Below are 13,959 nucleotides of genomic sequence, written 5' to 3'. Positions count from 1 at the left end.
TTTCTAACTCAAAATGGTTCCTAACTGATGCTACTGGATGACATTAAACATAAAATAAACCAACATATAACAGCAGGGAAGATGCAATTGATGCTGAAAAAACTGAAAGTGGAGCTGGATAAGAAATATGCTCATTATAATTACCTCTGATCTAGTTAAAAAATCTCTAAAATACTCCAAGGTTATACTTTCTATAAATTTCAACCTGATAGAACTAACCTTTTAGGGAAAAGAAAGTATATAAAGCCCACTGGTGCCAGATCAATCCACCAAGCCTGCCTGGCCTGACCAATTTCTTGTCCACAAAAAATTTTAAGAAAAACTTGAAGTATCAAAAGAAGCATTTAAGCCAGCAGAAGTGGTTCGCACCTATAATTCCAGCACTTTGGGGGCTGAGGCAGGCGGACCTCTTGAACTCAACAGTTCGAGACCAACCTGGGCGGCATGGTGAAATTCCGTCTCTACAAATACCAAAACAATTAGCCGGGTGTGACATATGCCTGTAGTCTCAGGTACTCAGGAGGCTGAGATGGGAGGAGGCTGCCTGAGCCCAGGAGGTTGAGACTGCAGTGAGCGGAGATCACACCACTGCTCTCCAGCCTGGGTGACAGAGCAAGACCCTGCCTCAAAAAAAAAAAAAAAAAAAAAAATACAAAAAACAAAAAGGCAGCATTTAGAACCTATCTGGGAGACCACTACAGTTGATACTGGAGAAAGTGCTGAAAATATTCTGGGAATACAAAATAGTCCTGTTCACAATGGCATCCAAGGGCTCAACCACCAAGTAATACGTGTCAGCTCTAAACTAGGACTTCAGCTGATTTTATAAAAGGAAATTTGGGTTGAAAAGGGTAGGTAAGGAGAGAATGGAACACTCTGAACATAAAGTAAAGCTGCTGTTGTACTTTTCATATAGTAGGTTCCTGTGTCTTATCACTGGGATAAGATAGAATAAAACACAATTTTGTTCTTATGTTGTGATTTTGAAGGCCGGTTCTAAATTCTTACTTTAAAACATACCATGCCGGGCACAGTGGCTCACGCCTGTAATCCCAGCACTTTGGGAGGCCAAGGCACGTGGATCACCTGAGGTCAGGAGTTTGAGACCAGCCTGGCCCACATGGCGAAACCCTGTCTCTACTAAAAACACACAAATTAGCTGTGGTACACACCTGTATTCCCAGCTACTTGGGAGGTTGAAGCAGGAGAAGTGCTTGAACCCGGGAGGCAGAGGTTGCAGTGGGCTGAGATTGCACCACTTGTACTGCAGCCTGGGTGACAGAGCAAGACTCAGTCTCAAAAAAAAAAAAAAATTATTCTACACCCTACCCACTCAAATCCTCAGGGAACTGCCAATCTATACAGTATGCTTGTGGCATAATTCTTCATTGAAAGCGTCCCCTGCCCATTCTGAGTCACTTTCCAGTGTCAGACAATCTCACCCAAAACAAGAACAAATCTCCTAATTTTATGCTTTTAGAACAATGATTCTTAATTCACCTTCCCACAGAGAAAATTATCTTGGTAAATTCTTTTGGAAAAGAACTCACATTCTACACAGTGACATTTATGATCATTCAAAATAAAACAAATCAAGCCTTCTTTAAAAATGACATTCCTAAAAGTCATGAAGAAAAACAGCTATAAAAAACAATATTGGGACAACTTGGCTACACTGAATATGGACTGTGGATTAGACAAAGTATTTTTTCAATGTTAAATTTCCTAATTTTAATCACTGTGCTGTAAAAATGCCTTTGCTCTTAGAAAATACAAACTGAAGTATTTCGGGGTAAAGGGGCAATGATGCCCACAACTTACTCTCAAATGAATCAGAAAAAAAGTATGTATAAATAAAAAGTGAATATTAAAGCAAATGGAACAAAATATTAACAACTGGCGAATCTGGATAAAGGGTATATAGGAGTTTTCTGTAGTATTCATGGAACTTTTCCACACATCTGAAATCATAAGAAATACAAAGTTTAAAAAAAAAATCTAGTCACAAGAATCCATCCTTTCAGTGTAGACTTACCTGTCTCTCACTCACTCGAAGAGGGCCAAACACAATACACTGGATGAGCTTAGCCACCAACATCAAAACACAGCAAGCAGTATTTACTAGAACCTGTAAACAAATCAGAGAAAGGAAGTTTATTTCTTCCTGCTGAAAAATAAAAGCAGCTCTAAAAATCTCATATTAGGAATTCAGCCATCATTTCCAGTGACTGAGCCTTTCTGGTTCTCTCCCAATGCAAGATAAGTAATATCTGAAAAGGCACGCTGTTCTGGGCAGTGGGTGTCAGGGATGAGGACGGGAAAGAGAGGCACCAGCTCACCAGCTAAGTCACAGTTCTTGTCCCAATATGCACCCTCCAGCAGGCCACCTTAATCTTTCAACCTTAACTGAATTGTGTGTATACTTTGTACTGTATGTGCAAAACTACACAAACCTTGTAAACTGCAGGTCCTTCCCAAGTACCTCATTTCCAACATTATTTTGATAGCCTTGAAGAAAACTGTTCTAGAAATTGAAGTTACCATGAATAGTAAAACCCAGCACCCAGAGATTCTGCCCTGCCAAACAAATAGGAGGTGGGGGTAGGAGTGTGGATGGTCACAAAAAAGTCTCATCATAAGGAACTAATAACAAAAATATATATATACAGAGAGAATATTTTAACATTTATTGGAATGGAAAAATCTTTCAACCAAAAGATCAATGTTCTCCATGCTTGGTGTTGGCTTTGAAGTAAAGGTTCTGTGGCACTGCAGCGGGGTGGAATGGGTTAAACAGAAGGAAAAGAAAACCAGCGAGGGGGGCTAAGAGATGAAAGGCAACCTGGGGACACCAATGCAAAACCAAGGCCTTCTTCAACAGTCTATGAGAAAACTTGAAAAAACAAAAAAAAAAACAAAAAAAACCCCTAAATGATGAATATCCTTACACCTAAACACCAAATCTTAATGCTTACAAAATGGAAGAGTTGGCTGTCCCCAACCCAGAGATTAGTATGGGGTATCACATTACTCTGAATGACTCCAAAAAGCCAAAAGGACCTTGATAAAAACAGTACAGATGACTTGTTGAGCAAATGAAAAGGAACTCCAATTCAATGTAAAGCTTCTTCTGCCTCTGATTCACTACGTTTACCACATTACCCTTGCCAAGTCATTCTTCCCTCTACTTTTAAAAGCAAATGATAATTTTAAAGAAGAAAGAAAAGGGATAGAGGAGAGTAATTTAAGAAAGCAAGATCCCTGAGATCACGTCAGGGTCTGTTTAGTACCTCACGCCATCCCTCCTTTGGGAGAACACTTAAAGGCAGCCCTGATTCATTACAAATGATTAAATTTAGTTCTATTCTGTCTGCCTAATGGGCCAAAGAAGTATGTAATATATTTTTAAAGGATTGAAACAAAAATAGTTCTGCTAAAGAAATAAACTGTTTTGGTACTTAAATCCTTCAAATAACCAGGAACAAAAGCCCAAACTAGTTGCCCCAAACATTCTAATTTGTGTAACAGGCCTATTCAAAATGGTCCAGATCACCAGGAGCGTGGTGGCTCACACTTGTAATCCTGGCACTCTGGGAGACCAAGGTGGGAGGACTGCTTGAGGCCAGGAGTTTTTAGCCAGCCTGGGCAACACAGCAAAACCTTGCCTCTACTGAAAATATATAAATTTTTTTAAAAAGAAAAAACAATTCAGGTAACTTGAAATGTTCATTTTTAAGGTGACGAAATAGATGCTAAAAAGACTCACCTTCATTGTGATCTAACCAGTCAATCTCAGCCACATTAACTAAGAGAAATGTCGTAAGACAAAGCCACAACCCCTCATGTCACATCCCCCAGCCAAACATGCCCCTGCTTTATTAGGACGCAATTTCTTAAAATAATTCTTCCTGTTTTTACATGTAATCAGTCATATGAATTTAAAAAATAAATGCAACACATTTAGCACTTGTTCGAGGCATGTGGGAAATCAGAAAAATGAGGGAGCTCTGAACCCTAAACTCGAAGAGCTTTTAGAATCTGCAAGAGATAGAACATGGTAAGCAATTTAACAGAAGGCCAAGCAGGCTACTATGAGAGTAATGATAGAGAAAAAAGACAAATTTAGGGTCACTTAAACATTTCTCTATTCAAAACAGCACTGTCACACACATCTTAAGTTATCAAACAAAAAATAAAGTATTATTTACTATTTCTCAAACTCTTTAAATAAAAGTCTATTTATTTATTTTTTTTCTGACAGTCTCACTCTGTTGCCCAAACTAAAGCACAATGGTGCAATCTCCGCTCACTGCAACCTTGGCCTTCCACGGAAGTTCAAGTTATTCTCCTGTATCAGCCTCTCAAGTAGCTGGGATTACAGGTGTGAGCTACCACACTAATTTTTGTATTTTTTTGTAGAGACATGGTTTCACCATGCTGCCTGGGCTGGTCTCAAACTCCTGGGCTCAAGTGATCCATCTGCCTCGGCCTCCCAAAGTACTGGGATTACAGGCATGAGCCACTGCACCCAGCCTAAATAAGTCTTTGAATTCAAATAAGGTATAAAAAATGTGTATCTTTAATTTATCCAAAAAAAAGGTAAAAGTCTCTTACAATCCCATCACCCATAGAACAACCACTTCCCATTTTAATGTAAATGAAGATTTGAAAATTAACATGGCTAAGCAGGAAAAAAAAAGCTTAAGTATACTGATACTAAAAAGGGAATTTATGTAAAAAGGAGATAAGCTGTTTTGAACTTTGTAACCAAAGCTACAAAGGATTGAAAGCAATCCTTATTTTAAGATTATAAACAAAGTTTTTTAAAACACCTTAATGATTATTAATAACTATTCCATGTCTATTTATAGAAAAATGCCTTAATTATAATGATTATATGTTAATTACAAATACTGACCAGGCACAGTAGCTCACACCTATAATCCCAGCACTTTGGGAGGCCAAGGTGGGGGGATTGCTTGAACTCAGCAGTTCAAGACCAGCCTGGCCAACACAGTGAAACCCCATCTCTACAAAAGATACAAAAATTAGCCGGGTGGGGTGGTGTACACCTGTAGTCCCAGCTACTGAGGAGGCTGAGGTGGGAGGATCTCTTGAGCCCAGGCGGTCAAGGCTGCAGGGAACTGTGACTGCACCACTGCACTGCTCCAGCCTGGGCAACAGAGTGAGGCCTTGTCTCAAATAAATAAATAAATAATATTGTGTCATACATATAACTTCTCAACTTCAGTTAACAAAGGCTTGAAAAATTGTAAATACAATTGAGCAACCCTAATGCAAAAATCCAAAATCTGAAATGCTCCAAAATCCAAAACTTTCTGAGCACCAACATGGCGCCACAAGTGGAAAATTCCACACCTGACCTCATGTGACTAGTCGCAGTCAAAATGCAGACTTACAACAGTTTACACAGTGTCCCTAATGGAAAAATGAAACTACCTTCAGGGTATGTGTATGAATGAGATGTATATGAAACAGAGGAATTTCATGTTTACATTTGGGTCCCATCCCCAAAATATTTCATTATGTATATGCAAATATTCCAAAATCCAGGAAAAAAAATCCCAAATCCAAAACTTCGGTCCTAAGCATTTTGGATAAAGTATTCTCAACCTATACTGAAAGAAACATAACTGGAGCATTCCTCATTTAAAAGCAAATCCCATTGGCTCATGTCTATAATCCCAGTACTTTGGAAGGCCAAGGTGGGTGGGTTGCTTGAGTCCAGGAGTTCGAGACCAGACTGAGCAACATGGCAAAACCCCATCTCTACTAAAAACACAAAAAATGTAGCCAGACGCGGTGGTGTGTGCCTGTAGTCCCAGCTACTCGGGAGGCTAAGGTGGGAGAATCACCCTAGACACAGGGAGGTCGAGGCTGCAATGAGCCCAAATCACACCACTGTACTCTAGCCTGGGCAATCGGAGTGAGACTTTGATTCAAAAAAAAAAAAACTGCTTAAAAAAGTAAACTAAAATAAATAAAATAAATCCCTGAATCAGGCGCAGTGGAACATGCCTGTAATCCCAGCACTTTGGGAGGTGGACGAGGGAGAATCACGAGGTCAGGAGTTCGAGACCAGCCTGACCAACATGGTGCAACCCCATCTCTACTAAAAATACAAAAATTAGCCAGGGGTGGTAGTGCTCTCCTGTAATCCCAGCTACTCAGGAGGCTGAGGCAGGAGAATCACTTGAACCCGGGAGGCGTAGGTTGCAGTGAGCCGAGTTCATGCCACTGCACTCCAGCCTAGGTGACGGAGTGAGGCTCTATCTCAAAAAAAAAAAAAAATGCCGGGCACGGTGGCTCACGCCTGTAATCCCAGCACTTTGGGAGGCCGAGAAGGGTGGATCATGAGGTCAGGAGATCGAGACCATCCTGGCTAACCCAGTCAAACTTCACCTCTACTAAAAATACAAAAAATTAGCCGGGCGCGTGGTGGGCGCCTGTAGTCCCAGCTACTCGGGAGGCTGAGGCAGGAGAACGGAGTGAACCCGGGAGGCAGAGCTTGCAGTGAACCGAGATCGCGCCACTGCACTCCAGCCTGGGCGACAGAGCAAGACTCCATCTCAAAAAAAAAGAAATATGTGCACATACATGTTTGTATAATATGTAGGTGTGAATTGTCAAGGACTTGATCAATTTGGGTGTTTCTTAAGTCTCCTACTTAACAACAGTACTTACTACAAGAATTTGATAATTGCCATTTCTGGAAGAAAGAAGCAGGTAACAGAGAGAGAGAGATCTACTTTTCACTGCATGTCACTTCTGTATCCTTTAACTTTTTTTTTTTTTTTAATTTTAGACAGAGTCTCACTCTGTCACCCAGGCTGGACTGCAGCGGTGGGTTCTTGGCTCACTGCAACTTCCACCTCCCAGTTTCAAGCGATTCTCCTGCCTTAGCTTCCCAAGTAGCTGGGATTACAGGCACCTGCCACCATGCCTGGCTAATTTTTGTATTTTTAGTAGAGACGGGTTTCACCATGTTGGCCAGGCTGGTCTCAATCTCCTGACCTCAGGTGATCCTCCCGCCTCGGCCTCCCAAAGTGCTGAGATTACAGGCGTGAGCCACCATGCCGGGCCTGTACCCCTTAACTTTTGTACCCTGAGCATGCATTATCTATTTTTTAAATTTTTTTTAAAGTTTAGAATCTACTAAACTAACCTGACTAGTTCTGCAATTCCACATTATTTTTCTCACCATATGATGACAAACTGATGAGTAACAAACCAAAACAAGTTCTCCTGTTACAGCACAATATTTCAACTATGGCCAGGCGTGGTGGCTCATGCCTGTAATCTCAGCACTTTGGGAGGCCAAGGTGGGTGGATCACCTGAGGTCAGCAGTTCAAGACCAGCCTGGCCAACATGGTGAAATCCCGTCTCTACTAAAAATACAAAAAATTAGCTGGGCATGGTGGCGCACGCCTGTAATCTCAGCTACTTGGGTGGCTGAGACAGGAGAATTACTTGAACCCAGGAGGCAGAGATTGCAGTGAGCCGAGATCGTGCCATTGCACTCCAGCCTGGGCGACAGAGAAAGACTCTGTCTCAAAAAAAAAAAAAAAAAAAAAAAAAAAAAAAAAAAAATTCAACTATATTAAAACACTTCAGAATGTTTCTCATAGCTATAGTGCTGTTCAAGTCATTTTTTAAAAACTCACCAAATGCCTTTTTTTTTTTCCAGTCTACACAAAATAAAAACAAGTTTTACTTGTCCCCATTCAGAGTGTAGCAGGTCAGGCAGCAGCGATCCCAGCAACCCTGACTTACTCAAGGCTCAAAGTTAATTCCCTTCACTCCAAGGCCAGGCAGGAAAATGTCCCTTCCAGAATGGTTCTACTCTTCCACTGGAGAAAACACAAACTAAATTATAAAATAGTTAGGCCTGCCTGGGAGAAAGAGAGGAAGGTGCATTTATCACCATGTAACCCTACAGGTGTTTTTGACCCTGTAAAATGTTGGCCACCAACAGGGGCTTATTTATGAGCTTGCAAAGACATGGGATTAAACTACCAGGAACCTATTCCAAGACATGGTCAATCTGGATATTTCTTAGACTCCTGCCTACACCAGCACCACTCCCCTGCGCCCCCTACCATTTGGTGGTTTCCTCCCTTTAAGGACAATTCATGTATTGTTACCTCTCTGCAGGCTCCCAGAGACAAACACATAATACAAACATGCACACACTCCCCCTCATCACATAGATGATGACTGTGTTCCTCCTTTAACAAGACTAGGGAAATAGACGAGAGTTCGCATGCAAAGCATACCTAGGAGGTGATCAAATAGCAGTCCCCTTCTCCCTCACCGGGAAGGCATTCCTTTTATTTTTAATTTATCTAGGCTCACATCCAATTATTCACAAGTTTAGTCTTTTTTCCTTCAGCTGCCCCAACATTTCTGGAGCTAACATTTTTCCCTCATATACCTTGAAATAGTCAACTCATAAAGACTAAAACCTAGGAAGTCACTTTCAGCTCTTAAGTTTTTTTTGTTTTTGTTTTTGTTTTTTTTGAGACTAGGGTCTCACTCGGGCCCAAACTGCAGTGCAGTGGCACAATCGTAGCTCACTATAACCTTGAGCTTCTGGGTTCAAGCAATCCTCCTGCCTCAGCCTCCCAAGCAGCTAGGACTACAGCACAGGCCACTACACTTAATTTGCATAATTAAGTCAGAACCTTGACAGTAGTTTTGTATTTCTATTTCTCCATTTACGTGTCTTGCTCTTAGAATTTTAGAAGCAGGTATTTTATATTTTTAAAGGGTTGTGAAAGAAATTAAGGAAGTTGCAGAGCCTAAAATATTCACTATCTGAGAGCACTTTAGAGAAAAATTGGCTGACTCCTATTCCTATTTTCACATAATTATAATGGTGACTAATTTTTTTTTTTTTTTTTTTTTTTTTTTGTAGAGCAAGGGGTCTATGTTGCCCAGACTCCTGGGCAGCTCCTGGGCAACTCCTGGCCTCAAGCAATCCTCCCACCTCCTGCCTCAGCCTCCGCCTCTCAAACTGCTGAGACTGCCAGTGTGAGCCACTGAACCCAGCCCTTAAGTTTTATAATATGAAAGTAGGCTCTTTAAAATAGGAGTCAGCCAATTTTTCTCTAACGTGCTCTCAGATAGTGAATATTTTAGGCTCTGCAACTTCCTTAATTTATTTGTTTTACAACCCTTTAAAAATATAAAAACCATTCTTAGCTGTTAAGACAAAAACAGGCCTAGTCAAATAGGCCACGAGTTTGCCAATCCCTGTTCTAAATGGTCAATTCACTTTTATCCACTTTTGTTTGTGGTCATTTTTCCCCTTGAGAGTTCTATTTAAATGATATTATTTGCATAATTAAGTCAGAACCTTGACATTAGTTTCATATTTCTATTTCTCCATTCACATATCTTGCTCTTAGAATTTTAGAAGCAGATATTTAAGAAAGCAGAAAAGGGAACTAATAAAAGTAATGAGTAAGAATTAAAAAATGAAAAAGCCAAAACACCTGAACAATCCAAAACCATGCTAGAATGGACCAAGAGGTAGCTGAATGGAAGCGTTATCTGAGTAATGTAAAATAGCCCAGAAATGAGTAACAAAATAAAAACTCATCTGAAATGAAACTTTAGGATGGAAGTTTTAGAAAGACAAGGGGAAACAAATGCTCAGGTCAAATCCACATATTTGTTAGTGTAAAAACCCTGAAGTCTCCTCCCAAATCCGTTCTCAATGTCATGCCTGAGGGCCACCTGGAGAGGCCTCCTTGGGAGGAGGAAGTTTCAGGTCACTAGATCTCCCATCCTCTTCCCACTCTACATAAATCTATCTTCCACACTGCTCCCAGACTATCTTCTAAAAGAAATCATGACAGCATCCCCACTCCTCCATGCCCCACCCCCACTCCAAGCCCCATCAATGGCTTCTCTCACTCCACAAAATACTGTCCACACTTGGTAGAGCAAACAAAGTCAAGGTTACATGACATCATACTCTAGCCTCTTCCTAGGTCAGTTTTTCAACCACTAGTGTTCCTCAAATCACCTAGGGCATTCATTAAAATGAAGATTCCAAGGCTCCACCCTTCTCTCTGAAATGGATCCCCAGGGAAACTACATTTTACAAGTACCCCAGATGACCACATACCAGGCTGCCAGAGGTCCACACTTTGAGAAAGAAACCTTCAAGGGGGCTGCTCACCTCCTCCTCTCACAGCAGAGCCACCTGCCCCACCTCCTTCATCCCCAGTGTCCTCTTCACCTTCTCAACCTCCCTCTTAAATCAGAAGATTCAACAGATTTTTATTTAACAGCCCAGCCTCCGGACCACCCTGCCTGTGCCTAGCACTGTCCTCCCCATGCCAGACTGAGCTCCACATGCTGGTTTCTCTATCTGGAATACCCATTGCTGCTGGTTGAGACCCTTCCCACTTTCCAAGCTGGTTCAAACACCACCTTCCATGAACCCTTCCCTGGGCACAATTCCTTTCTTTTTCCTCCAAACTCTGCTGCACTTATCTATTATCCCCTATAAAATTTTGCCATATTACTGAGGGTAGGGGAAAGTATTGTTTACAGATATGCCCTCCAGAGTGCCCAAAATAACACCTTCGAAAGGTTTTAAATTGTGTTTATTCATTAAAAACCTTCTGCGATGCTATCAGACCGATATTATTCTAAACTGTGTTTTACAAAGATAAGTTTTAGGAATTACACTACGTTAAACAATATCTAGCAGGACTTGCACTGGCAGAAGGATCAGTCTTTGTTTTGTCTTGCTTGGCCTTGGCAGGCAGTGTTTGTGAAAAAGTTGAATCCAGGCCGGGCGCGGTGGCTCACGCTTGTAATCCCAGCACTTTGGGAGGCCGAGGCGGGCGGATCGCGAGGTCAGGAGATCGAGACCACGGTGAAACCCCGTCTCTACTAAAAAAGACAAAAAATTAGCTGGGCGTGGTGGCGGGCGCCTGTAGTCCCAGCTACTCGGAGAGGCTGAGGCAGGAGAATGGCGTGAACCCGGGAGGCGGAGCTTGCAGTGAGCCGAGATTGCGCCACTGCACTCCAGCCTGGGCGACAGAGCGAGACTCCGTCTCAAAAAAAAAAAAAAAAAAAAAGAAAAAGTTGAATCTGAATTCAATAGAACTAGGGGAGGGCGCAAGGAGGATCCAGTTGACAAAGGCACCACCACATACGGTATTCACTCAACAATCTTAATCTGTCCCACCACTGGGGAAGGCTTTTGAGACTGTCACTTCTACTCAGCTGCTAAAGCAGAAACTACATATACACTGAGTGATGAGACAAACAGTGAACACATGGAGGGTCTGAGAAACCAAAGCAGGCCAAAGTAAACACGTGGAAACCCCAGAGGAAAAGATGGAAGAAAAACAGCACTAGGATCAACTGAGAAATGAAAATATCATCAGCAGAGAGTAAGAAGTGATAAACTTGCCAGAGGTAAGACCTCTACTGAAAATGCTGGAAGAAAGGGAAATTTCCTAAAAAGTAATCATCATCACAGAAAAATCAACGGCTTTTATGTAATGTTTTCTGAAGAGGTATTAACCTTAGAATCTGAACATGGCTTTTATCAAAAGAAAGTCCTGCGGGGGGAAATCCATTAAACAATACCAGTGTTGTTATATAAATAAAATAAGGGTTCCTTCTCAAAGGCTTATTTATATCTTAGACTTAAAAAATATCAAAGACTACATTATAATCTTAACATATGGCAAAAACACTCTCCATATCACTTTGTTTACCTGCTAACTCAAATGCAAAAACAGATTTGAAATTAAGCAAGAGATGTGAGTTGAGTTCTTTCGCTTCTCCCTTCTTTAGGACTGTTAAGTTCAGCTTTACACAGCAGTAGACAAACAGGAACTTCACCCTTCACTGCCTTCTACTAAACTCTCCATCAGAAGGACCAGGAGACTTAATCTACAGCCCATAGAGTCCATAAATCCCACCGCTTCCTGATGAAGCACAGTGGGACTAATTATAACAAATGAGTTGCATATCATCCTATCAACTTGGAATATTAATCTCTCAGTCATTTACAGCCTACTTTCAACCCCAAATGGGAACCTGCAAGGAGACAAGATCCAAGAAGCCATATTAAATCCAAGTGAGACTTTAAATCCTGGAGAAACTTTTCTGATCACTGCGGGATTTACTTAAGTATTCAAGGCCAGGGTGAAAGCAAAATTCTCTAGCCAAAATACCGTTGATCTGCTCAGTCTGAAATAGTCTGTTCTAATGAACGAAACCAGCATGTGTGCCTTATCAATGCTGCTTATCTCGCAGGGGCAGACAACCTGGAAACTGTGTTAGAATAGATCCTCAAATAAGAAACATTCAGTTAAAATGATGGGCTGCCTCTTGACACTGCGAATGTTTTGCTGCATTCAGACATCAAAGGAAAACTGTCATGAATCATCAGGTAAAGGCAGCAGAAAAGGAAGCACAGTTTGTCTGGTGTTTGTTTCATTAAACAGCTCCCAAAGGGGACAATCGAATACTAAGCGGCAAAAAAGTTGTGGGAGACAGCCTCTCTCCAACGGGAATGTCCAAAGACATCCGAGTGCCGAAAATTCCCCCATACTCAACGTCTGAATTCTCCCCTCTGCCCTCTCCTCTTCATCGAAAGAAAATCCGCTAACAATCCCATGCTTGACCAAGTGGGAAAAGCTTTCAACTTCCCTCCACTTCGTCCAACCCTCAGGATAACGTACTCCCAGATCCCGACCTCCCCTTTAACCTGCCCTCTGAGATCTTCTAGTTTCTCCCGAGGGTCCCTCAGAAAACCCAGCTCCTTCCTCCCCACTGCCCCTTAACCCCTTCGCCTGTCCCGGGCCCCGTCCGCGCCCCAGCGCAGACCCTCACCCGACGCCTCCCCGACCCCCTTCCCGGAGCCCCAACGCTGCCCTGCCCCTCGGGGCCTCCTCCTCGCAACCCCACGCGATGTTCCTCCCGCCCACGGCCCCCTCCCCCTCCCGGCGCCTCACCATTCTCCCTCGGCAGCGCTCCCGCGGGCAAGGCAGCGCCCCCCAGGCGCTCGCCCTCGGGGATCCCTGGCGGAGAGGCCCCTTGGCCCACCACGCCCCCGCGGATAAAGGGTGACGCAGCGGACCCCCGCCCCTGCCCCGCGGGCCCGGCCGCCTCGCTCACCCACACGAAGAGGCTGTCTGAGAGCAGGTACTGGGCCACGTCGCGGGCCCGGGGTCCCCCGGCGCTCGGCCGGGCGGGCGCCGGCGGCTCAGGCTGCAGCGAGGCCGTTAGCTGGTCCGGCTCACCGGGGCTGGCCTCGGGCTGGCTGAGCGCGCGGTAGGCGCTAATGATGGTGCCCAGCAGGGCCAGGCCGCTGAGGCCCGTGTAGGTGCGGAGGCTGGGCCAGGGGAAGCGCTCGAGGAAGAGCAGCGGCATGGCGGCAGCGGCGACCTCTGGCCCCCAGGCTTCCCCGCGCTGCGACCGGGCCTCTGCGGCGGCCTCGCGAACGGCGCCCACGGGCTCTGGCGTCGCTGCCGCCGCCGCCGCCGCCGCCGCCGCGCCGGGCCGGGCCGGGCCGCTCCTGGCTGTTGGCGCCGCTCTGCCCCGCGCTGCTCCCGCTGCTGCCCCTGCCGGCGCGGAAGAGCCTCGGCGGGCTCGGGGCAGGCCGCCGCCCCCAGCGGGACGCTGGCGGGACGGGCGCAGGGGCGCGGCTTTCGTCCCCCGCCCCCAGCGGTCACGCCGCCGCCTAGCGGGCGTAGGCCGGGGCCTGAGGCCCCGGGGGCCGGCACCCAGCATCATCCGCCGGCCGCACCACGGCTCGGCTGGGCCCGCGGACACAGAGGGCACCTGCTTCGGCCGCGGCGCAGGCGTCACTCGGGCCCGCAGGCGCTGACAGGCGGGCAGGGCCTGAGGGCGCGGGGGACCCTGGCCACCAGGCCGCCAGCCACTTGCCCCCCCCCACC

General features: G+C 44.6%; 1 protein-coding gene across 2 annotated transcripts in view; it reads right to left on the bottom strand.

The window, feature by feature from the left end:
- Positions 1 to 13,648, bottom strand: part of AMFR (autocrine motility factor receptor) — a 71,305-nt gene extending 57,657 nt beyond the window's left edge. For both annotated transcript variants that reach the window (XM_055233240.2, XM_055233241.2), the window contains exons 1-2: positions 13,178 to 13,648; positions 2,036 to 2,128 (exon numbers count right to left, since the gene is read on the bottom strand). In XM_055233240.2, the coding sequence (XP_055089215.1) occupies positions 2,036 to 2,128; positions 13,178 to 13,432 (348 nt within the window). In that variant the 5' untranslated portion in view covers positions 13,433 to 13,648. The remainder of the gene's footprint in view (positions 1 to 2,035; positions 2,129 to 13,177) is intronic.
- Between the last annotated feature and the right edge of the window lie 311 nt (positions 13,649 to 13,959).

This window comes from Symphalangus syndactylus, chromosome 11, assembly GCF_028878055.3.
Source record: "Symphalangus syndactylus isolate Jambi chromosome 11, NHGRI_mSymSyn1-v2.1_pri, whole genome shotgun sequence".
In the NCBI taxonomy this organism is placed as follows: domain Eukaryota; kingdom Metazoa; phylum Chordata; class Mammalia; order Primates; family Hylobatidae; genus Symphalangus; species Symphalangus syndactylus.
The sequence above is the reverse complement of the archived record's forward strand: the minus strand, read 5'-3'. Positions and strand labels throughout refer to the sequence as shown.